The sequence below is a fragment of the Gavia stellata genome, chromosome 1 (assembly GCF_030936135.1).
Source record: "Gavia stellata isolate bGavSte3 chromosome 1, bGavSte3.hap2, whole genome shotgun sequence".
Lineage (NCBI taxonomy): Eukaryota > Metazoa > Chordata > Aves > Gaviiformes > Gaviidae > Gavia > Gavia stellata.
The window spans coordinates 73,580,004-73,603,491 of record NC_082594.1 but is presented as its reverse complement, the minus strand read 5'-3'; the positions used below and the strand labels follow the sequence as shown (position 1 = coordinate 73,603,491).

Here is a 23,488-nt window from a genome sequence, read left to right as displayed (position 1 = left end):
TGGAGGTGTTTAAAAGACGTGTGGATGAGGCGCTGAGGGACATGGCTTAGTGGTGGACCTGGCAGGGTTAGGTTAACAGTTGGACTTGATGATCCTACAGGTCTTTTCCAGCCTAAATGATTCTATGATTCTCTGATTCTAAAACTGGAAGTTTTGAAGATTTGTGACTAAATACGTATTTCATATCTGTTCTTTAGACCATCCTGTTTGCAGCTTCAGGAGTCAGGCAGCACTGCAGTTTGAAACCCTCCTCATCTTTCTTTATGCAGTGACCCATTTTGACTCCCTGATTCCAAAAGCTATTAGATCTTCACAGGGTGTTCAGATCATGTGCAGGGAGGGAGGTGCTCCTTCAACAAGACATTTCCCTTTAAAGTCACTCACAGCCTAATTTTTTAAATGGCACTGGCAGGGGACATGCTCTTTTCCACTTCTTTCACAAGTCTCTGTACAGCAAGAGGTTTGTGTGGGGGTTGAATATCATGTATGCTTGTAATACTTCCTCTACGATTCAGCGTTTGGCTTTTTTTTACCCATTTATTTCTTTTGCACTTTACCAAGTTTTATGAGCATAGCCGTGTCACAGGTTGAGTTTGTCCTACCCACAGTAATGAGTTTTTAGTAAATGCATTGTTTTCCTTTTGACTTAGCATGCATATCAATTTTGTTACTGCAAGATGTAAAGTTGGATTTAGTGTTACTGGTAAGTAATGTGTCTGGAGGGAAGGGAATAGGCTGCGCAGGGCAGTTCACTGATCACCTTTCTGACTCTCTGCTATTGCAGAGAAATCTTTTCTAGTTTATTTCATTACCGAAAAATCAACACATAATATCCTGGTTGCAATGAACACCCTAGTTACATATAAAGAGCCACAGCTGAACCCTGTCATGGTGTCCATAGTGGCGGGGGCTCCCCCCATGGATGGTGGCAGGGCAGGGCCTGGCAGCCAGGGCCGGTCTCGTCCCCAGCCGGGAGCAGGGCAGCCAGAGGGCACCGGGACAGCCTCAGCCTTGGGCATTGGGCACCTCCCCGGGGCCAGGCTAAGGCCGGGCCAGAACGCGGGCCCCCGGGTGGGCCTGGCTCGGCAGGGTCCATAGCCGGGAAGGGCAGGGCTGTGAGTATCTGGAGACCAGCCCTGCTATGGCATGGCTGGGGCAGGGGCTGATGGCCCCGGGGGGCTGACGTGGGGTCCTGGGTCATGGGCGGGGAGGGGGGAGCACCGGGGCAGTGCCAGCAAGGTCAGGGGGTGACCTCCAGACCTGGCGCACCCGAACAGTGTGTGCCGCAATATTGAAACATATGCGGACCGTGTTTCTAGTTACTCATTTTAAAAGCATTTGATGGCCGATGTGTTCTCACTCCCTTTCTCAGAGGGCATTTTGTTCATAGTGTCTGTCTTGAATAGGATTTCCCCTAAGAATATCTGGTGGTTCAGATAATCACAGACAACAAGTAGAAATTTGGGCGTCAGCCTTGCTGCTCTACTGCCAGTGAGACTGGCTGGCTCCCGGAGTCAGCAAATGAATAAGTTTGGAGGTAAGAAAATTTAAAAAGTTCTCCACGCAGTGGAGTAAATGTTCCTTTTTAAACCAAAAAGTGTGGATGGGAACAAATATGTATTTCAGTTGTCATACAAGGGCATGTTTCCCTTAGTTCTCTATATAATAGTTTTGTTTTATTTGTTAAATCTGGAGGGATTAAAAAGATATCATACAAGTTCTGGAGTCCCTTTAGAAAGGTCTTTTTACAATTCTGTGGTAGACTTTTCAACCTGAAACACAGGTTTACTGAAAATTGTTTTGGATGGTTTTCATGTTCAGTTGTAGCAAAAGAGAGGCGCATGGAGCTGTGTATTTATGGTCACAGTATTTAAAACACATCTGTGTATGCCCAGCTATGGAGGCTCTTAACTACCTCCATCACTGTTGTCCTATAACACCTTGCAGACACTAGAAGAATTATGCATGCAATAGTCTAAGAAATAGGAAGACCTGAACAAATATGACAAATAATATCAACTTATAGGGCTTTCTTTGAGCTTTGTTTTTCCTTCCAGACTTTTATTGCTAATTGAAGTAATACCAAAGAGAGATACAAGTTGATACATTTATGGAAAGACCAAAGTAGAAGTTTGAGAAGTCCTTCATTCTCTAAAATGGGTACCTGGTAGATCCCAAATCTTTAGCCTCTGTTCATATCTCATAACTGAAAAAAAACAAATCCCATAGCTTTAAGATTTTAGAGCACTAGCTTGTTTCTCCAATTCACTGGTGGCACATCCCGCTACTGTGTAGGAGGTACAATCCATTAGTTGTCAGTTCCCATCTCTCTAAGGTCAGCTGCCTCAATTGTGGGAACCAGCTGACAGCTGATAAAGGTTGATTTTTTTCTCCCCTGTAGATTGTTAGCAGGATTTCAATTAGTGCAAATAAATGTACCTGTTTTCCTGAGGTTCTGACAGCTCTAACATAAATAAATTTGTGCTTCATGAAGCAAGTTCAGTGCCTCACTGAGCCTAGTATTATTTTTCTTTCTTGTAAGTTTTTTTCTTTTAAGGATATTTGGTGGGGTTTTTTCTGACTTGATCTCTTTTAGAAGTTTCAAGTATAGCATCTAAACATTTGACATTTCTATTCCTCTTTTTTAGGAGGGCTCCATCAGATGTTGAATTTTATGTTCTATCTGTCCATCATCAAGTGGATTTTGATTGCAATATGCCACACAATCTTCGGACAGATCTTCAGGGGTGTAGTGAAAGACTGTACTTCTTTTAGTTAGCTTTCTGCCACCAGATCAGAGAGTATGAGATCCTTGATGTGTAAAGGTGTATGTTAGTTTTCCTTTGATCAGTCCTTTGGGAATAGAAACTCCTGATTACTGAGAAGTCTATGGTATTGTAATACCTGTGATACTCTGAATCAGAGAAGGAATATTTAAGTTTTATCCCCTCACCCCCACCAGTCAGGGATTAAATAGCCCAAATTGATTTCTTATTGTCCTGACTTATGTCCCTGAACTGAAATATTTGCAGGAACTTTCTTCTTTCTCTCTCTGTATTCACCTACCAAAGCTCAGCCCAAGCATTTGCTTCCTTGTCAGCTGGTGTCCTCTGATGTTCGGATGCGAGAAAACCCCAAGAGCGGGAGGGCATCCTCGTCAGTTTGTTGTGGGCAGAGGAACACGTACAGAGAAAAGCCAATACCCAGCTTTTGAAGAGTATGCTCCCGTGGCCACGGCAGGAAGGTGCTGTGGGGCAGTACCTGCCAAGGGTGCCTGGCTGCTCCCTTCATTCCTGTTAAGAAGCTTCTCTTCTGTTGCAGTGACCACCACCGGTCCCAAAAAGCTGAGGAGAAGCTGCTTTGGCCGGTTGCTATGTCAACCGTGCTCCCTTTGCCTGCAGAAAGCCAAGGGCTGGTTGGTATGGCAACCCTCCTCGGAGCACCCAGAGATGCTTGGTGGGGGACAGGCTCTTTGGAGAAGGCACCCTGGTTGCGGTGGAGGTAGAAACTCTTGTGCCAAAGGGTATGGGAAGGCAGGAAAGACCCATGCAGTCATACCTCTATTTGGAAAACTTTATTTTGTAACATCAAGTGGGTTCTTGGAGGCTAAATATTTCCTTACATCTATTTATAACACCATCCTCATGTGTTTCAGTAGAAGAGGAAAAAATCATGGTAATTTGGTACAAAGGATACCAAGACAACATGGATATATGGAGGGTCACACTGAAATCAGTGTAAATGAGCTGCTTTAGCATTGCATTTTCTTAACAAAAGAGTATTGTAACCACATGCTTGGGAAAATATGTGCCATGTTTTCAGCCTGTCACTATTGCAGGGTTTTTGAGTGGTGTCAGAGGGAAGCTTGAGTCAGGATCTTAGAGGTGAGATGAATCTTTACTGTAACAGCAGGTAGACCAAGAAATATTAGAGGAAGGTGCTTTGGTGGGGTAGGGTGGGTGTGTGTGCATCTGTGTGTATGTGCACGTCTCCTTCACTCAGGCTGCTCATGAACAACATTTAACAACAGAGGGGTTCTGATCAGGCAGTTTTCTTGTAAAAGACTTTGCAGAACAATAGACTTTGGTGATTTTCTCCACTGACTGACAATTAAATAGTTAATGTATGGTTTAGACATTGGGCAAATCAAAATGTCAACAAGAAAAGTAAAATGTAAATTTTTTCTTTAATAAAATATTTCTTTAGTATCAAAGTTGCTGAAGATTTTAGAAAATTTTGAATGCTGAGAAAAATGTTTAAGTGATCATCTCACATGACTGAATAGTATTGCTGGTAAATTCTGACTTCCTAAGGTTAGCCTTTCTGAATACATCTTTATTAAATCCATACTTAGCTATATGAATTAATGTGTACATGAATCTATTTCTCAGGTCTCTTCTGTGTATAGTAAGAGACAGATTTACAGCTATGGTGTCAAAGCACAGGGTTCATGAGTTTGGCTTTGCAACTCACTTTGGGCTTATTGGGAAGAATATAACTCAGTCATCAATGCTTCAGAAATAGCTCCTTATACTACAGCAGCCATATCTAATTTTTGAAATTATGTGGAAGGTGAGGGAAGGGACCTTGAAGTTATATGGAGGCTAAGGCATGGATTTTCAACACATCTGTTTATCCACTGAATGAGTATTTACTATATTAACTTACCAAAAATAAATAATCCAAAAGCTGATGGTAATAATCACATTTGTCTGTTGGTCAAGAAAACCAGGATGTGAATTTACATCCAAATGCAAATCTAAGACAGCAATCTGGGTTTCAAGTAGATACAAAGCTGTCCTCCCAAGCAGTGGAATAGTTCTTTTTTGCATAACTTTTACCAATATTTCCAGTAATTTTCAATATATTTAATTATTTTGCATGAATAATTTCTTTTTATTAACTGTCATATTAACAGTATTCCATCATAATTATTAATTATAATGTTCTATCTAGCAGTCGTTTTGAAGGAACACAACATTTTTACAGCCAATGGAAAACTTCAACATCCTTGATACATAACACACTAAGACTGTAAACAGTGATAGTCAATTTTAGAGCGTTATTGCTGCTACAAGGCTTTTCATTTTATTTTGATGAACAAACTATATTTAATTTTTTTTTCTTTCCTTTTTATTGAGTGCAGGAGAGAAAAGCTAAAGATAACAAACCCTGTAATCGAAAACAAATTACTGTTTGCTTTTAAGATTACAGCATATTAGTATTTATTGTTCAGTAGTCCTATAGTCAGTCCATTAGGTACTGTACAGTTGCATGCTATAATACATTCTGCCCGTCTGAAGTGGCTTTGTAGTTAAATCATAGTTGTGCTTCCTATATGGTATGTTCGGTCTGTGAAGAGACAAATTTCATGTAGAAAACACTTAAAAATTTCTTTGTACATAGTTAGCACCATATAATATTTGTGAGTCTCTGTAATTCTTGCTTAAGATATTTTGAAATCACAGATAATACACATGAAGAATACAGATGTATTATGCTCTACTTACGTTGCGATATAGGCCTCTTTACCATTGTATCTAAATTCCTTCCCAAATATTATCTACTATTTGAGTTTTTTATTTTTTTTCCCCAGGGAAAACTATGTTGAAAAAACAGGAGCACACCTGTGTGTGTGCCTTTCCTTACATTGGTGGCATCATTACAGTGCTAGAAAGGCAAGGATGCTCATCACCGTTCTTTATCCTTGTAGGATGTTCCATGGTCTTTGAATACACAAAAGAAAGCTCATGTTGCCTGTGCAGTCCAGCTTTTCCTGTTTTGAGGACATTTCTCCTGTACTTCAGAAGCACCATGTTTATCGTTCTGTCAGGACTTTGTGTTACCATTCTTGACCTGAAGCGTCTATTACTGTGAGGAACTGGTGAGGGGAAAGGGGGACCTTGGATGTGACATGGTATTGTATGGGGAAAAAATACGATTTACGGAGGCCTTTGCTGCTGAGGAGATTGTCCACTGCTCTGTGCGGTAGTTAGAATTTCTTAAAGCTGGCAGCTCTGTGTCATCTTTGACATATAATAGCACCCTAATACAGTAGCTGTAGTGGGATTAATATCTTCTAGCTTTACACATCTACCCTCTTGACCTCTATATCAGAGCTAGTCATCATAAGGTTCCCTGGAGGAAGGTAGCCCTTAATAAACTTTGTAGGCTACTTACCTAGGGGTAAAAGTCCATTTTCTCATTTTACCTGACAAATACCTAGTGCATTTTTTCCAGTCCGCACTCAAACCACTTTTGTATTTTCCTCTGGAGTATAAAAAAGGGGAAAACTAACTTCATGGGTACAAAGCCTAGCAAATTAGCTAATCAAAGAATGAGAGCTGACATCCTCATGGTTTTAATAAGCTTAGTTTCTGCTGGTGGTGACTTTGGTAGAGCCACCCTAAGGAACTGGCCTTTCCTGCTCATTTTATCACTCACAATCTGCACAACCTAGCAGTTTCAGTGCAGTTCTAATCTGAGTTTGCTGCTCTTTTTTGCTTTGAGCTTATCAGAAGAAGTGTGATGGTGAACAAGCATGGTTCATATTTATTCTTTCTATCCTGTCATCTTCAGAGCAGGTCAGGCTGACAGAGCACAAATGTGCAGTGATCCTTCAAGGTGTGCGGTAGCACACGTACTTTCTCGGGCATTCTGTTTCTGCCATGTCTGTTGTTGCAAGTGCAGAGAGTGTGTCAGAGGCAGATGTGTCAGTGCATCTGGATAGTATATTGCCATTGCAGAAGATGCTGTGTGACCATTTTCCTTACTAGATACCAAGCAAAGAACTGCAAATGAGCTGATATTTCACACGCAGTAATGTACTTTTTTTTAAAATAACTTTCAGTGTATCATTGCTTTCAATACAGGCAAATATAGTCATATACATTAGCAGACATATAGATAGGGTTTTCTAATTTAAAGTTATGATAAAATAAGAAGTGAAGATTAATTGAGAAAGCACTAATGAAATTCGTACCTTAGAGGATGTATTTTGGAAGTTTGTCTTTCAGTCAAGACACTGAAAGTTCTTGATGTTTGCTGGATGTTGCTGTTTCTGTGTAAACTTTTTTCTCTGTTGTTCCCTGCCATAGTAAATTTTAGTTAGAGAAACAAATAAAATGATAGACTATTACTGCTTGTGTTGTTACATATGTTTTACTTAGCTAGTTGATTACTCCGTTTGTTAGCTGTTAACATGTATGCTATCTCAAGCCAAAGGAAAAAGGAGCCTAGCCTAAAGCTCTCTTCTGCTCAAATGTACTGCTTCTCTTATATTTTAGGGCTAGCTGGTTCACTTCTTTCAATGCTGTGCAGTGCCACCCCATCTCTTCATTTGTGTTTTGCATTATTTTGCGCATATATTGTGCATTTATACATAGTGAGCTTTTGGTGTACTGCGCACGTGTTCACAGCTTTTATAATCCCCGCTTACTTGACATTGATGTGCAAACCATTATAGAAGCCAAGCACACAGCAAATTTGGGATGCTGATAGAAACACACTTTAATTCCACCGAAACAGAGCTGGTAGAGGATATTAATTCTAATGCATCAGTGTCAGAAAATTGGTTGCAGAGAACATGAGGAGAGATGTGGTCTTCCTGACATGCTAATGGGAGCGAGGAAGCGCACCCAGTGTAGCACCTACCTTGTTCAGTGATGAGCAAGGACCATTAGTCCCACCGAAGAAAGCTTCAGACAAAAAGGTTCTCCTGAGCAATTGTGTCAGATTTGCGTTTTGAAGAGTGAGCTTCCTTTCAGGCAGTTCCACAGGGGCTCCTTTCCCCCATCACTGGGCCCTTTTGTCTTCAGAGGTCTCCTAAAATGGGAACAGCTTGTCCTTGCTATCTATAATGTTTTATTTTTCTAAGCAATTACAATTGATTTCTTAAAGCTATAGCAGCTAGCTCATTAAAGAGAATGAATCACTGAATAAAAAATGCAGAGTGTCTGAGTGTGAAAGGCTTCCTCAAGTTTCATTTGATTTCAAGGAAAGGCTGTAGGGCTTGAGGGAAGCAGGGCAGGATCAGTGCCTGAAATTGGCTTGTCTCCACACGAAACCCATTACAAGAATGGACCGTTCCCAACAGTCATACTTAGAAAGCCTGAGCGTCTTTTTCCCAAACCAGCAGCAAGCCTGAGGGGTTTTGCATCACCAGCTTGTAGAACCAGATGCAAATGCAGGTATCCTGTGGTTTGCACACCTGCTGCTAAATATTTAAACGTGTTTGGAGATCACATGAATTTCTCAGTGTTTTGTGAATAGTTTCATGAAGAGTTTTATCGTTTAGAGCACTTCTGTAATTTGAAAATCAGAATTTTAATGGCCTGTACTTACCATCTCATTTTTTTCATTGTTAAATATGAAAATATTATCAGACCTAAAACCAGTGTTTTCTTTAATTGTAAACATTAATTTCCATATATAAGAAAGTATTATTTTCAGATGTTCACCTTTTTTATTTCATGCATAAAAATAGGCTTTCTAAAAATGAAAATGTCCTTCCACACTTTGAAAGTTATAAGGGAAAGAAAACACAAAGGTTTTGCTTTCCTAACAGGAAATTTTGCTATTTCATGTCATTTTTTTTTCCATTTTGCTGTCACTTAACTTTAAAATGTTCCCGTATTTTATTTTTTTTAATAATACCATGAAGCTAATGAATGTGGCCTATTGTCTAAGACTTTCAAAGTGTTTCAATATAGTGTTATTACGACATGACCAAGCCAAGTTATCAAATTCTGAAATGAAATAAAGAATTTTAAAATGGATGTTTTAGGCTTATGTTAGTGATCTCCACTCTTAGCAGACACCATAAACATTTATTGACAAAATTTTGAAAACCAAACATTGACATTAGTAGGACTTTACTGCAATTTACTGTTCCTCTAAGTACCGATGTAGCCTGTTGATGAGAAAATATGTCACTGCAAGATGCAGTCTCACACAAAGCCACATATAGAGACAACACCTTTGCAGCTTATTTTTCAGATACAATTTTGCATACTTATTCAAAATACTTTGAATGTTTTTCCATTCATCTATCAGTTTTAAAAGTGGCGAAGATGGCAGTATTTACCTATTATCTCATTTATCATTCCACAAACATCATAATTTTGGGTAGTTGTCAGGGGGACTAAATGAAAGAAATGGAGAAGCAGGACAAAATGTACCAGTAATAGCTGAATTTTTTAAGATTTTAAATGCTTCCTTAGACTAGAGTGATACTTGAATTATTATAATTATTTAATAAGTGATAGGAATATTTAATGCTTTTAATAAACATATTTTTTCAAAAAAATATTTAAAATTTAATTAAACCAACAGAAAAATAAGCTAGTGACGGGAAAAAAATACTTTTTTAGTTACTCCAAGTATGATTGACTGTTGTGCTTCTCTTCTTTTCCTCACCAGGATTACACTTTGACTATGTATTTTCAACAGTACTGGAGAGATAAGAGGCTGGCTTATGCCGGCATACCTCTCAACCTCACGCTTGATAACCGAGTGGCAGATCAACTCTGGGTGCCTGACACTTACTTCTTAAATGACAAGAAATCATTTGTGCATGGCGTTACCGTGAAGAATCGAATGATTCGCCTTCACCCAGATGGAACAGTGCTTTACGGCCTCAGGTCTGTACTTCCATGATGAAGATTTCATCACTGTTGCTATGTTTTCACAGAATCACTAAGGTTGGAAAAGTCCTGTAAGATCATCAAGTCCAACCATCAACTAACACCACGATGCCCATTAAACCATGTCCTACAACGCCTCGTCCACACGTTCCTGGAACACGTCCAGGGATGGTGACTCCACCACTTCCCCGGGCAGCTTATTCCAGTGTCTCACCACTCTCTCAGTAAAGAAATTTTTCCTAATATCCAATCTAAACCTCCCCTGGCGCAACTTGAGGCCATTTCCTCTCGTTCTATCACTAGTCACTTGGGAGAAGAGACCAACACCCACCTCTCTGCAACCTCCTTTCAGGTAGTTGGAGAGAGCGATGAGGTCTCCCCTCAGCCTCCTCTTCTCCAGACTGAACAACCCCACTTCCCTCAGCCACTCCTTATAAGACTTGTGCTCCAGACCCTTCACCAGCCTCGTCGCCCTTCTCTGGACACGCTCCAGCACCTCAATGTCCTTCTTGTAGTGAGGGGCCCAAAACTGAACACAGTAGTCGAGGTGCGGCCTCACCACTGCCGAGTACAGGGGCACGATCACTTCCCTACTCCTGCTGGCCACACTATTTCTGATACAGGCCAGGATGCTGTTGGCCTTCTTGGCCACCTGGGCACACTGCTGGCTCATATTCAGCCGGCTGTCAACCAACACCCCCAGGTCCTTTTCTGCGGGGGAGATTTCCAGCCACTCATCCCCAAGCCACATTGATATTTGCTTCCTGGTACAAGGTTATTGCAAACATTGGGTAGTGTATTATGTAACATTCCCTGTAACTCCAAAAGATGCCTGTAGAAAACAAATGACACACTCAATGTTTCCTAATTTTGCCAGAAGCACCTTCAGTCAGGTTTTATCTGTTTCTGTAGATTCACCATATCTGGAAAGCCTGATGGCTATCAGAAGCAGAAAGGCACGTGTTAATTGTAAACCTAAAAATTTTGTCCAAAATAGAAGCAGTAAGATTGAACTTGGGTGCTTATGTTGTCTCGTGATGCGTCTGTAGTCTATAAAGAAAAAGCCACAAGCAGCCCTGGCTGAATGGAGCCAGCCACAGTCAAGACCATGACTATGGGTACCTTCAGTGATTTCTTCAAACAGGGATCTGCACTGCGGTGTGTTATATTTCAAACCAGACATACAAAGTGACCTTACATTATCCTACTTTCTACGTATTTGAGGCTTGACCTGTGTTTTCTTTGTTTTCTGTCATAGCTTTTATGGTTAGGAATGCTGACAAATCCTTCCCTTGATAAACATAATTACACTAGCAAAAATCTTAATGGAAGACCCAGTAGTATCGTAATTTGCTTTCTTTGGACAGATTACTCCATTTGCTCTAGTGGTTTAAACTATACCAGCAAAACAAGTCTTCGCCAGTGAAAGCTCCATTTCCGTCTTCAGAAGTTTCTTGTATTTTTAAGCATAGATAGCACTCAAGATTGCTGCACATACGTAGTGCAGGATAAAGGGTCCCTAGTATAAAAATGAATGAGATCTGAAAAGTGGTGCAGATGGATTACATGACTAGTTTACCTGCTTTTGTTTTTTATCAACAGTTGAACTTTTTACCTGACTTGGGTCTTGGCCTCTCACCTCTTTAACTCCTATTACGTATCACGTAGGGACTATAATTGGATGAATCGTTCTAGACAAAATAAAAACAGACTCAACTTGAAAGAAGTTTAGGATGTTCAGGAAATGTTGTCTCTATAATTAACCATTTTTAGCAAAAGGAGGCTTTCATCTCACGTGCTTTTGACCAAATACGGAACACTGCAGGTTTAGGATTCCTTCAACAAGTAGTTAAATATCAAAAAATTATGCAAGACATTTTTGTTTCTTTTACTCTTATCTCAAGAACCATCCCCACAAGCAATGTAATAAAAAGGGGATGGACATTAGAAAACTTGTGATCTTAATAATGTATAGAAGTCTTTCTGTCACACTAAAAACATTTAGAGTCATTCAGGTGAGGATTATCTGTCATAAAATATTGTATTTGAATAAGTTAGCCTCCTCTCCTGCAAAACGTAAATGTCCACAAGCAGATTGCATTTCACTTGATAGTATTTGCTTGGCAGGGATTTCACCAGTGGCTCATGCATGGCAAACTTCTTTCCATTCCCTTTCCTCTGAAAGCACACAATATCCATGGTCAGATATTCATGGTGTGAAGCAGCCGTTACTTAATGAAAGATAACTATCTGAAATTGTATCTTGGCAAAATATAGGACATTGTGACCAGAAGGCAGAAAATATCTGAGCCTTAGCTCTGTTGATTTAAAGACTTGAGCTATGTGTTGCTCTACCATTAGCCTAACTTCCTGTGTTGTGGCTTCAGAGCATCCCGATGGCACTAGCCTCAAGCTGCAGTCTGGAGGCAATGATTCATCCTGTGGGCTGAGACCAGAACCCAAAGTTTTATGTGCCACAAAACACAGGGTCACTGAGAATAATAGGGAAAATTTTGCAGGGTTGCAACTGATTATAGCATATCCATGGAGCAAAGCAGTTCCTCAAAAAATATGTAACGGAAGTGATCCTGAGGCCACACAGGCTCTGTATTCTCTTCTGAACAATGTAGAATTTGTCATAGTTTTGAAAGACTTGACCTTCTCTCAACTTCAGAGAAATCAGTTTGCTACCGCAGCAAAAGTCTGTGATAGTGGGGGAATGGGACAGTAGTTTTTGAAGTTCAACCCATTTCTGGGGAATTTTTTTCTTTGGGCATGCTACTGACTTTATACCACCTTGTTCGGAACAATATACAAGACATATGATAACTCAACACCTTTTTTTCATAATAGACCAAAAAAGAAATAATGACGTTATAGACTGGGGATCAAAAGTAGAGTCTTTCCAACCGCTTGTGTGTTTGCCATATATAGACCTCTTGTTCTCAGGCAGTACAATGCTAAATGTTACAAATAAGTAATAATATATGTATTTCATCTGAAAGGACTCACATAGTTTTCACTTGTGTATAAAACATGATGGATGTTTGCAAGGTGAAGAGCTTAGTTGTGATCAGTCAGACAAGGCAACCGCACTTATTTCTGTTATTTTTTGGATTAATATGTTTCTGTTTGAAGATGAAAAGAGGATCAAATTAGCCATCAGAACTGTGACCTAGTCACATAAGAAGTGTTTATATTGCTTAGACTGATTTATATTGTAAACTTTTGGGGGACAAAAATATCCTTCTGTCAGTTGTTTGTTCAGCACCTCCCAGCATATCACAGGTGGGGTTCCTATACAATATAGCAATATAACCAAAGGCAATCAGCCCAGTAATAAAGTAGCAGAGAAGGATAAGTCAATCTATATCCAGAGGAAAGTTAACTGGAGTAGGGAGTTTTAAACAGTTAAAAATATTTCCTTTGTGTATTGCTTTCCCCCAAAATGTATGTGTATCTGTGTACCACTTTATCTTTGTCTGGCTTATAATTGTTTCTCTGTCACTGCTGTGATGATGAGTTCTTGAAACCTTGTTGTCCTGCTGTGTCAGGCAGCATCCCATCCCATAAAAAATAAACCTGCCTTTCTTGGGAGCATGCACAAGCCTGAGCAATTAACATTTGCTTTTGGTGAGCATTTGTGCAAGTGAAATTTGGTTGCTTGAACGTTCTTTCAGGAGAGACCTCTAAGCACTCAACTTACTTTGAGTAAATGGGGCAAATCTGTTTCTATCTATATCTAGCTGTATCTTCTTTTCTAGTGAATATTTATGAAAAGAAAAACATACATTTTGCTGTAGTGTAAAAAGTTACTTGTACAAGAATGTGCAGTTTCTGGTACTGGAACTTGTGACACAGAACCGTTACGGTATGTGAACAGGCCAAAATAAAAATACATTCCTTAAAAAGTCATCAGGCAATTAGTAAGTTGAATGCAATTTTGCCAGCTGCATAATTTTTAATAATTCTGTCAAATTAATCATTTGTAATTGCATGTGTTCTGTATGGCTGGCATTTAAAGCTAGTTATACAACATAATAGTTAAGATCTTGGTACCACACTCCCTCTTGTATCAACTTAGCTCATGTGGATTCTGCTGAAGGATCTTAAATGAGACCTAGGTCAGTGTAGGGGAATGTAGGGGATAGAAACCTCATAGCACCAATTCCCAACTGTGCCTGCTTGTTTTACTTTGAGCACAGTTATCAACTGACTCAGGAGCAAGACCATTTGATTGCACAATCAGTATGGCTTTGTAAAGCTGATCACTGCTAAGACCTTGTTCATCAACGATCACAAATTTAAGATTAAGTTTTCTCTTCTAAGACCCTATGCTAGTCCTAGTTTTATATGCTTAGCTAGAGCTCCTAGTAGTCGTCATATTGAGGAGACAGTCATCTCCAGAATTAATAGCCCTGTGTCTAGCACCTTGCCTGAGGGACCAGAAGGGCACCTGCAAATGTTCATTGCAGAGAAGACGTGCCCCTAAACTGCAGAGCAGCTGAGGAATTGCTGTTTGTAAACTATTCCTGCCCACTGGGACATGTGTTAACAGAGGAACCAGAGCATCTCCCACCAGGAAGCTGGAGGAAGGTTGACCTAAGTATCCTCCTGTGATACATTACTTGGTACCTGAAAGCCTGTGGGACTAACATAAGGGTATTCAGAGGACACCCAGAGTGAACAGCAGTGGCAGAGACATGATCATGCCATAGATAAGGCTGGGAAGGACAAAAATCATCTCTGTGCCTTTCTCACTGGTAGGAACACATGTGAGAAGATATGCTGAGTAACAGATCCTTGAGCTTTTTCCTCTCCTAGCTCATCCATTGCCTTTGTGCTCATACAACTGTCTCTCCCTGTGCAAAGAAATTATAATATTTTCTTGCAAAACACCTTCTCAGTCAGAGAAGGGTGGCCTCTGTTGTCCTATGAGATAGTTGTGATGGTCTTAATCCCTTCCTTTGGATATTATGTGGTTATCCATCTGAAATAACCTGTATGCTAAGGATAAGCATTCTTTCCTTCCTTTTCTGGGAGATTGGATAGGGCATTCATTATAACAACAGGGGTTATTTTTAGTGTGAAAGAGTTGAAGAAAGACATCTAACTAGTTTTCTTCTCTTTAAATGTTGCCCCTGAATTTTAAAGTAGTTTGCCAGATTAGAAGGTGGTAATTTTAGAAGTTTAAGGGATTAAAGAGAAAGCTTCAAAACGGAGAAAACACAAAACTTTAACATTGAGGGTTCCAGCTTTTAGAGGTACATTTAAGGCATTTCACCTCTTGTATTATTATCATAAATTATCAACAGAATATTATTTGTTTAGGAACTAACTGTGTACAAGGTCCATCTCTTGTTTATATCAGAAAAAGATCAGTAAGGACTGGACCTAGTCAGGCCCAGAAGATAATTTAAATTTGAAATTTATATGAAGCCATTATAAAGAAAATGATGCATAATAATGCACATACTTTTGATGAAGGCTGTGATTCAGCAAAACACTGAAATATGCCGAAGATTAATCATGAGCATATGGTTATATCTGTCTAAAAGTTAGTACAAATACATAAATCCATTAATTTAAAAATAAAATGCCAATGCTGGTCGTAAGTGGTGTCCCCCAGGGCTCAGTATTGGGGCCATTTCTGTTTAATATCTTTATCAATGATATGGATAAGGGGATTGAGTGCTCCCTCAGCAAGTTTGCAGACGACACCAAGTTGGGCAAGAGTGTTGATCTACTTGAGCATAGGAAGGCTCTGCAGAGGGATCTGGACAGGCTGGATCAATGGGCCGAGGCCAATTGTATGAGGTTCAACAAGGCCAAGTGCCGGGTCCTGCACTTGGATCACAACAACCCCAGGCAACGCTACAGGCTTGGGGATGAGCGGCTGGAAAGCTGCCCCGCAGAAAAGGACCTGGGGGTGTTGATTGACAGCCGGTGGAATATGAGCCAGCAGTGTGCCCAGGTGGCCAAGAAGGCCAACGGCATCCTGGCCTGTATCAGAAATAGTGTGGCCAGCAGGAGCAGGGAGGTGATCGTGCCCCTGTACTCGGCGCTGGTGAGGCCGCACCTCAAATCCTGTGTTCAGTTTTGGGCCCCTCCCTACAAGAAGGTCATTGAGGTGCTGGAGCATGTCCAGAGAAGGGCAATGAAGCTGGTGAGGGGTCTGGAGCACAAGTCTTATGAGGAGCGGCTGAGGGAACTGGGGTTGTTCAATCTGGAGAAGAGGAGGCTGAGGGGAGACCTCATTGCTCTCTCCAATTACCTGAAAGGGGGTTGCAAAGAGGTGGATACTGGTCTCTTCTCCCAAGTGACAAGTGATAGGACAAGAGGAAATGGCCTCAAGTTGTGCCAGGGGAGATTTAGACTGGCTATTAGGAAAAACTTCTTCAGGGAAGGGGTTGTCAGACATTGGACCAGGCTGCCCAGGGAGGTTGTTGAGTCCCCTCCCTGGAGGTGTTTAAAAGACGTGTGGATGAGGCGCTGAGGGACATGGTTTAGTGGTGGACCTGGCAGGGTTAGGTTAACAGTTGGACTTGACGATCCTACAGATCTTTTCCAACCTAAATGATTCTATGATTCTAATGCTGTGTGAAGCTGTTAATACAATTGTTTTGTTTGTGTATTTGTATTGTTGACACTCCGGATATACAAAAGCTTGATGAAAAATGCAGTTTCATCAATAGTGAAATGTTTTGCAAATTAATCCTTAGTATGCTTAATTACCTGCATTGGAAATAGAGAAACAAAAATATATTGTTATTTGTGGAGAAAATTTAGAATTTAATATGGAGCTTCATTATAAAATCCTCTTTAATTTACTTTTGAAAACTAGAGAAATATACTCAACTTTGAAATTAAGCATTTTGCTGAACTTAAGACATTGTTTCAACATTTCAGGTTTTTTCTAGTGCTGCCACAAAACCAAGGAATCTATTATTCACACAGCTCTCACCATTTTGACATTTGTAGCAGACTCTTTTCGTTTCACTTTTTCTGATATAAAGTAATATTTTTTAATTTCTGCAAATGTTTGTGTAATATTTGCATATGCGGATAGGTCCATTGAACCCCAAAGGGACTGCTTGCACTGTAAGTGAGTTGTTCCACTGCAGTCAGTGTTACCGCTGTTGTATTAAGCTGCTGCTCAAATTAAAACTATGGACCAGATTCTCAGTTATTGTAAGCTATTCTTCAGAGTCCTCACTTTGAAAAATAAACAACAACAAAACCTGGATTACTGGCTGTACAGTAATTCTGTTTGATGTTTGTATTTCAGAATCACAACCACTGCAGCTTGTATGATGGACTTGAGAAGATACCCGTTAGATGAACAAAACTGTACTCTGGAAATAGAAAGCTGTACGTACATAAGAAAATGCATGTCAAATCTAGTTCAGATGCGGAGCAATTTTCCTTTTATAGAACTGTGTAATATTTACACTGGTGTCTATAAACGCTATGTGAATAATGTAATGATCACCTTTTGGATTTTTTATTTGGTTTTTTATTTGACTTTTTTAAAAAATATAAGGGGTCATCCATTTCTAGATGGGTGGATACATCCTAGAAAAACAGGTTTAGGAGAGAATGAAGTAATTTATTGCTCCAGCCTGACTTGGCAGAGGCAGTGACTGGATGCTTATCTTCAACACAAGAGAATGAATGTTCATATTTTAATCAGATGCATTTTCAAGAGAGCAAACACTGTGATATAATTTTCTTTCAGTGTGTTTTATTATGCATGGATGGTCTTGCCACAGGACTTTCAGATCAGCCCCATTTATGATTTGCAATTGTGTTCAAAACAGAACCAGATTCTCTCTTCCACCTAGTCATGTCCTAGGATTGCAATATTCAGATGTTTATTTGTGCTTCAAGAGTTCCTGCTCCATTTCTGCTGCTGGCTGGAGATTGTAGGCCATATACAGAAAATGCTAGTATATATTCTATATTCAGCTGTAGTCCTCCACTACAGAAGCTAATGGAAATGGTGTGACTTACTTACACTCTTTTAAGTGGGAAAGATCTGCCCCAATTATGTTTGTCTGTATTCACTGAATAATCCACCTTCTTCTGGTGATTATCAGGATAAATATACACTTGGTTTCAGTGCTAAATGCGTATGATGTCTTAAATCATGCTAATTTTGCAGATTATTGGGTAGCATATTCTGTCTCGTTGGGGCCATTAATCCTTATGTGAATTTTATGAGAGTGACACCAGAGGAAAAAAAAAAGAAAACAGAGTATTTTGCCTCAAACTCCTCTGCAGACTGTAATGGCACAGCTCTTCAGGAAACCTTCCCACAGGCATAGAGAACAAAATACCATACACCTCTCCAGCTGTTCTGATTCTTTTCATTATCTCAAATGACAAACCACGTGTTCTGTGTTTGAAGCTACATTTGAGTCTGCTGTTATTTCTGACTTACTCTCCTGCTTCGCCTGCAGATGGCTACACAACTGACGACATAGAGTTCTACTGGAGAGGTGGAGATAACGCGGTCACGGGCGTGGAGAGGATTGAGCTTCCTCAGTTCTCCATTGTGGAATATAGACTGGTGTCAAAGAATGTCGTCTTTGCCACAGGCAAGTATTGTTAATTGCCTATTCAGTGTTTTGCTTCCTTGTGGATGGCAATTACTGTTTTATTAATCATAATTAGATACAGTCTTATCACTGTGTTTTGTGTTTGGCTAAATAAATAACTTGATAAAGCCTGGAGGTAGGATTCCATGAAATAGCATTTCTTATTTATTTTTCTTTTTCTTGTGTGTGTGATATTTAACCAGACAGCTAAATATCTGTGATTAAATAAATATGAAGTCATTCACCTCTGAATCATCAGTTTAAATGTAGCCTACAGGGTCACTGATCATACATAAGTATGTTTTGGCATACTAGGTCAAAGAGCCACCGTTTTTATAAACACCTTCCTACAACTTTTCAGGCGTGTTTGTTTTGTTGTTGTACAGTGAATGTAATGCCTTTTACATCTTGATTTGCACTGATGGGTGTATAGTACCGCATACATAGCCAGTGCTTTTGTTATCATTGTTAAGATGCTAAAATCAAATCCAGGGGTTTCCTCCTTGTTTCCTTGAAGATGTAATGAAAGTTGCTGGTAACTTACAGCATTGGATGTCTTCATGTGACAAAGCACAGTTTTGATTTACATGTTTAATGTTAGACACCAGCATAGGAAAATGTTGTTATGATGTGTGACAAGACCAAAGCAACACACAAAGCCATCAGCAAGTATGGGGCCACTATTTGGGACCTCCAGATTTTCAGTGCTCTTCAGACCACAGGATTGTGCTGTTCCATCTGTCCAGCGCACTAGAACAAATGAAGCACAGCTCTATTATGTTTGTAAGCATCACTTCACCCACTCTTTGGGCACAGCATCTGTTTCAAAGTACACAGAAACACAAGTTGTATTTCAGAACAAAATGTAAATATTGCTGGGATTGAAATTAATATGAGGGGGTTTGCCAACTGCTGCTGTTCTTGTTTATCATTGTGAATGGAAGGGTGGGGTTTTGTTAAAGAGAAATCAATACTCTAATCCTATATCCCTCCGTTCTGCAGCCAGTGTCATCTTTCACAGCCAGGGCTTACCTGCCCCTCCACAAGACTGCGTATACTTTTGTGGAATGGCTCTTTGGACAACAATGAGAACACAGAAAACTTACTTGGGAAGATTTTATGACAGTCCAAAGCCACCTTTTAGTTCCATATGAAATATTTCAGTAAAGACATGATTTAGTAATTTAGAGATGAGAGAAATCCAAAGAGCTGTGAAACAAATATGAGGGAGAATGAAAACTAGGAGTAGACATTTATATGACTGACCAAATATTCAGAATCATAACAGTTCTTTCCAAAAAAACCTGTGGAACAAGTAAATCTCATGCTTCAGGGTTTAAGACAGCTTGACATTAGGGAGCAGGATGAGACAGTCGCAGAGAACACATTACTCCATGTTTCTTGTACCATTTTCTGAAGCATATCATTTGTATCACCGATGAAGACATCATACTGCATTTGCTATTATTTTGGTACAGGACATTATGAAAGTGCTTGATTAATTATGAAATGTTGTGACGAGTATTTCCATGCAGGGGAAACATCACATTTGTTTCTCAAAACCCCATATTTAATTGTAAACTTGAAGCATGCTAGTGAATCGGATGGATAAAGTCAGCACACTTTTCAAATTTGTTCTCAAGACCCTACTTTTTTATGGTCCTCATAATTAGGGCCAGTTTCTACATCTTTGTGGAAAATAAGTCAAGCACGGTTTGGTTTTGGGGTTTTTTTTGGCTTTGAGGTTATTGAAGTCCCAAGGGAAGATACTAGTTCTTTGGGAAGATATTAGTTCTTTGAGCGCATTATCTCAGTGAACATTTCAGAGATAGTGTGCTTTGATTTTATAAAACCAAAAGAAGACTTCAGAGTCATGCCATAAACAGCTTTTGGAGTAGTTATTTCTCTTATGCTCCATGAGGAACAGTGCTGTATAATCTTCTGTAACTTATGCAAATTGAAAAATCTGTTCCCATAGTTACTACTGAGAAGCAACGGTAAACATGAGAAAAACCCCATAGATAATGACATAAATCTGTTCGGGGCTGCAATAATACTGGAGGAGCTGCATGCATGTTGAAGCATAGCATTACAGTTAAAAATGATCTTGCCAAATGAGCAAAATGTGTCTGGAAAAAAGTATCAAAGTCAATATGGAAAAGTGCAAAATACAACATTTATACAACTAATTATTCCTATCCAAATTCAGGACAGGGAATACCAGGTTAGGCCAGAGTTCTGTGTGTAGAAATCTAGGGGTTACTATTGATCTCAGACTGAACATGAGCTAATAATATCTTTTTTGGGGAAAAAAACCCAAACCCACATCCTACAAGAAGTCTTGACTGGCATTGCTAAGGCCTGAGCTGTGTATTTGTGGTCATGGGTAGGACTTTTCAAGGGTCTAGGCAAAATTAGCAAGTAGGAAGTCCGGAAATGGAATATATGAGATTGCTGGAGAGACAGGTATGATTGTATAGTTTAAAAAAAGAGAACACTTGCTGGGAAATAAAGTCTTCAAGTGTCTAGAAGGCATCTGCAAAGACATAGGGAATAGACTGTTCTCTTTATCCATGATGAAAAGAAGAGAAAGGAGTGTTTAAATTGCCGTGAAGAAGAAAAATCTGGTTTGACTAACCTTCTAATACCTGCTGAAGGCCATACAGGCTACCATAAGACATTAAAAAAATGGCACTGGATGCCTATGTGTCAGTAACTGAATTAAGCCCATAGTCAAATGATATCAAATCAGTGCTGTCAATGGAGCCGAATGAGCTATTCAGCTCTTGAACACCTCTATTCTGTCAAGTGAATAGCTCTTAGGACACTATTCAGTTGCCTAAACATAGGTATCTGTTGCCTCTTGAAATGCTGTAAAGCATCCTGCTTTAGCAGTTAGGCTTCTGTTCCAGAGTCTTACAGTCTTGTGTCCTATGCGCCAATCTAGTGCTTCAGTATTAATTACTTAACTAGTATTAAGTTCTACTCTTCAGTAGCCTAAGGTATCTCAAATGGCATTAGACACCTCTGTACAGGCAATTAAATCACACCCTTAGAATCAGCTGGCTGTAAGTCTAGATCTCCATGGTTTACACTGAGAGCTTATGCACCATACATGTGTAAATATCTGAATGCAAACACCTGAAATTTAGTGCCTAGACCTGTGAGCTGAACCCACTTCCTAAATGTTTGTTATCCAGAAATGCTAAGAAACTGAACAGGAATGGGGATGCTAAAAATGCCACCTAAAAACTCCAAGATGCACAGCAGTCAGAGCCAGAGTAGCAACCTGTTGGTATGAGGAGAATAGTCTTAAAAGATTTGAAAATGAATTATTTGCTGTATTCTGAAAGATCAGTCTGTAAACTAATAATTTCCAATTAGCCAAAGAACATTCCCAGAAGAACAGATTAAAATAAGAATTCTGTAACTGACCAACTCTGTTATCTTGGTTCATACTTGGATAAAACAGCAAGAGACTAATTCAGCCTTGGAGCTAGATATTTCAGCTTGCTAGCTTTTAATGAAACTGAAACAGAAACAAGTAATTACTTTTTACCAAGTGCCCAAATATATGAAAGAGGAATATTTTGAGCTCAGTTATTGATTAACTATTTGTTTTCATGCCTGCATTCTCAATACTGTTCTTAGATTTAAATAATTCAGGCCAAATTCTGTTATTCCTGTACTATTTAAATTAGCCCATAGACATCAACATGTTATATGAGATGGGAGGAAGGGTAACAAATCTGGTCCCTGAACAGCAACACTGTTCTTTAGGCAAAAACAAATTTTGATGGTATGTTAACAACTAGAATTTCCTGGTAATTAATCTCTCAATGTACTGAGCCTTAATTGACAAATCATTATCCAAGTATAATCAGGCAAGTAACAGTGTAATAGTTGAGCTCACTAAGTAATCCATTTTTATTAAATAAGTTACACAAGATGGTTCCTTCTTAGATAACTAAAGATCTGGGCTTACAATCTTTGTTCCATGCAGGTTAGGACCTATCCTTTTCATTGAGCTTTAGCCATCCAGACAAAGCGGGTAAAATAAGTAGGGAAAATAAAGAATGTTCCTTCTTTTAATTATTTTTTCCACAGATTCCTGTGGTCTGTTTGCTGGAGGTGAGATATTATAGCAGAGGTGGCTGGCTGGAGGCAGGTCCAACAGATCATCTGTGAAGGCATAAAAGCAATACAGGTGGAAGTAATACAAACTTTTGTAGTCTCAGGGAGAGCTACTGTAAAGGAGAACTCTGGCTGCATAGTATGAAAAAACAAGGCTAGCAGTTCATGTTTCAATTTCAACTTGAACTGTACAAAGACCAAATTATCCTGTAATTTCCTGAGATCCAGACCTCCCAATAAAGTTTGAGCTTGGAAAATCACCACAAAATAGGACAACATTCTATTTACCTCTATGAAACTGAGCAATGTGTCAACTCCAGTAAGTAGCCATGATGCCAGCAAGACTTTTGGTTAGGTTGCCCAGGAGCTACAGACCCTCAAAACCTACCCTGAGACTTGCAGGGCTGGGTTTCATCTTTCTCTGATTTAAGGTGAATATAATTTCAGTGTCTACATATGAATTAGGTGTCTTGATGGAAATCTAGTCAATACAGTCTGTGGAGTCTGGAGACAAATTCAGTCCACCGATAGGAGTCTCTTTTAGGAGGAGATAGATAATTCTCTAGTTTTCATTTACTAGATTGTCTAGATGAACTGACTCTCCTGTAAAGGTAATAGGAGTTTAGACACCTAGCTCATGTGTATGCAATTCAAGTGAGTTGCTTAATCAACTGCTATTTGAGATGGCATAGGGCAGCCTTCCTAGTCTCCAGCTGCTGATCAAAAGATGTAGGGGCTATGTCATATCCACCAGCTGCATGCTGGTGTTTGAGATGTCATAGGGCATCTCAAAAGGAACAGTGCACCTTCAAATTTGCAACTAACTCTCTGTTACAGTCCAGCTCCAGCTCTAGAGCAGGAAGACAGGCAGCACTGACAGCCTAGCCCTATGTATGGTTCTTACAGTTCTATGTTCTAGCTTCGGGGCAAAGAACCTCGTGCTTGAAACAACTTTATGTTGACATCTCTGGCCTTGAGACAATGTGTCTGGAGAGTCCACCTTTTAAGGCCAGGTCCCACTAGTTTCAGTAATTACCTTATCTCATTAGATGGAGATGGTGATGAGGTAATGGATGATCGTCACGGGTGAAGCATTGAAGATAAACGTCT

The 23,488-nt window shown here is 39.7% G+C and overlaps 1 protein-coding gene across 4 annotated transcripts in view; it reads left to right on the top strand.

Annotated features, from left to right (window-relative positions):
* The window catches only part of GABRB3 (gamma-aminobutyric acid type A receptor subunit beta3), a 202,031-nt gene that overhangs the window by 159,130 nt on the left and 19,413 nt on the right, over nucleotides 1-23,488 (top strand). For 3 of the 4 annotated variants that reach the window (XM_059820938.1, XM_059820947.1, XM_059820965.1), the window contains 3 exons: nucleotides 9,421-9,641; nucleotides 16,933-17,015; nucleotides 18,107-18,244. In XM_059820938.1, the coding sequence (XP_059676921.1) occupies nucleotides 9,421-9,641; nucleotides 16,933-17,015; nucleotides 18,107-18,244 (442 nt within the window). Of the gene's footprint in view, nucleotides 1-4,428; nucleotides 4,493-9,418; nucleotides 9,642-16,932; nucleotides 17,016-18,106; nucleotides 18,245-23,488 lie in introns of those variants that run through there. The other variant, XM_059820956.1, reaches the window with a different exon arrangement.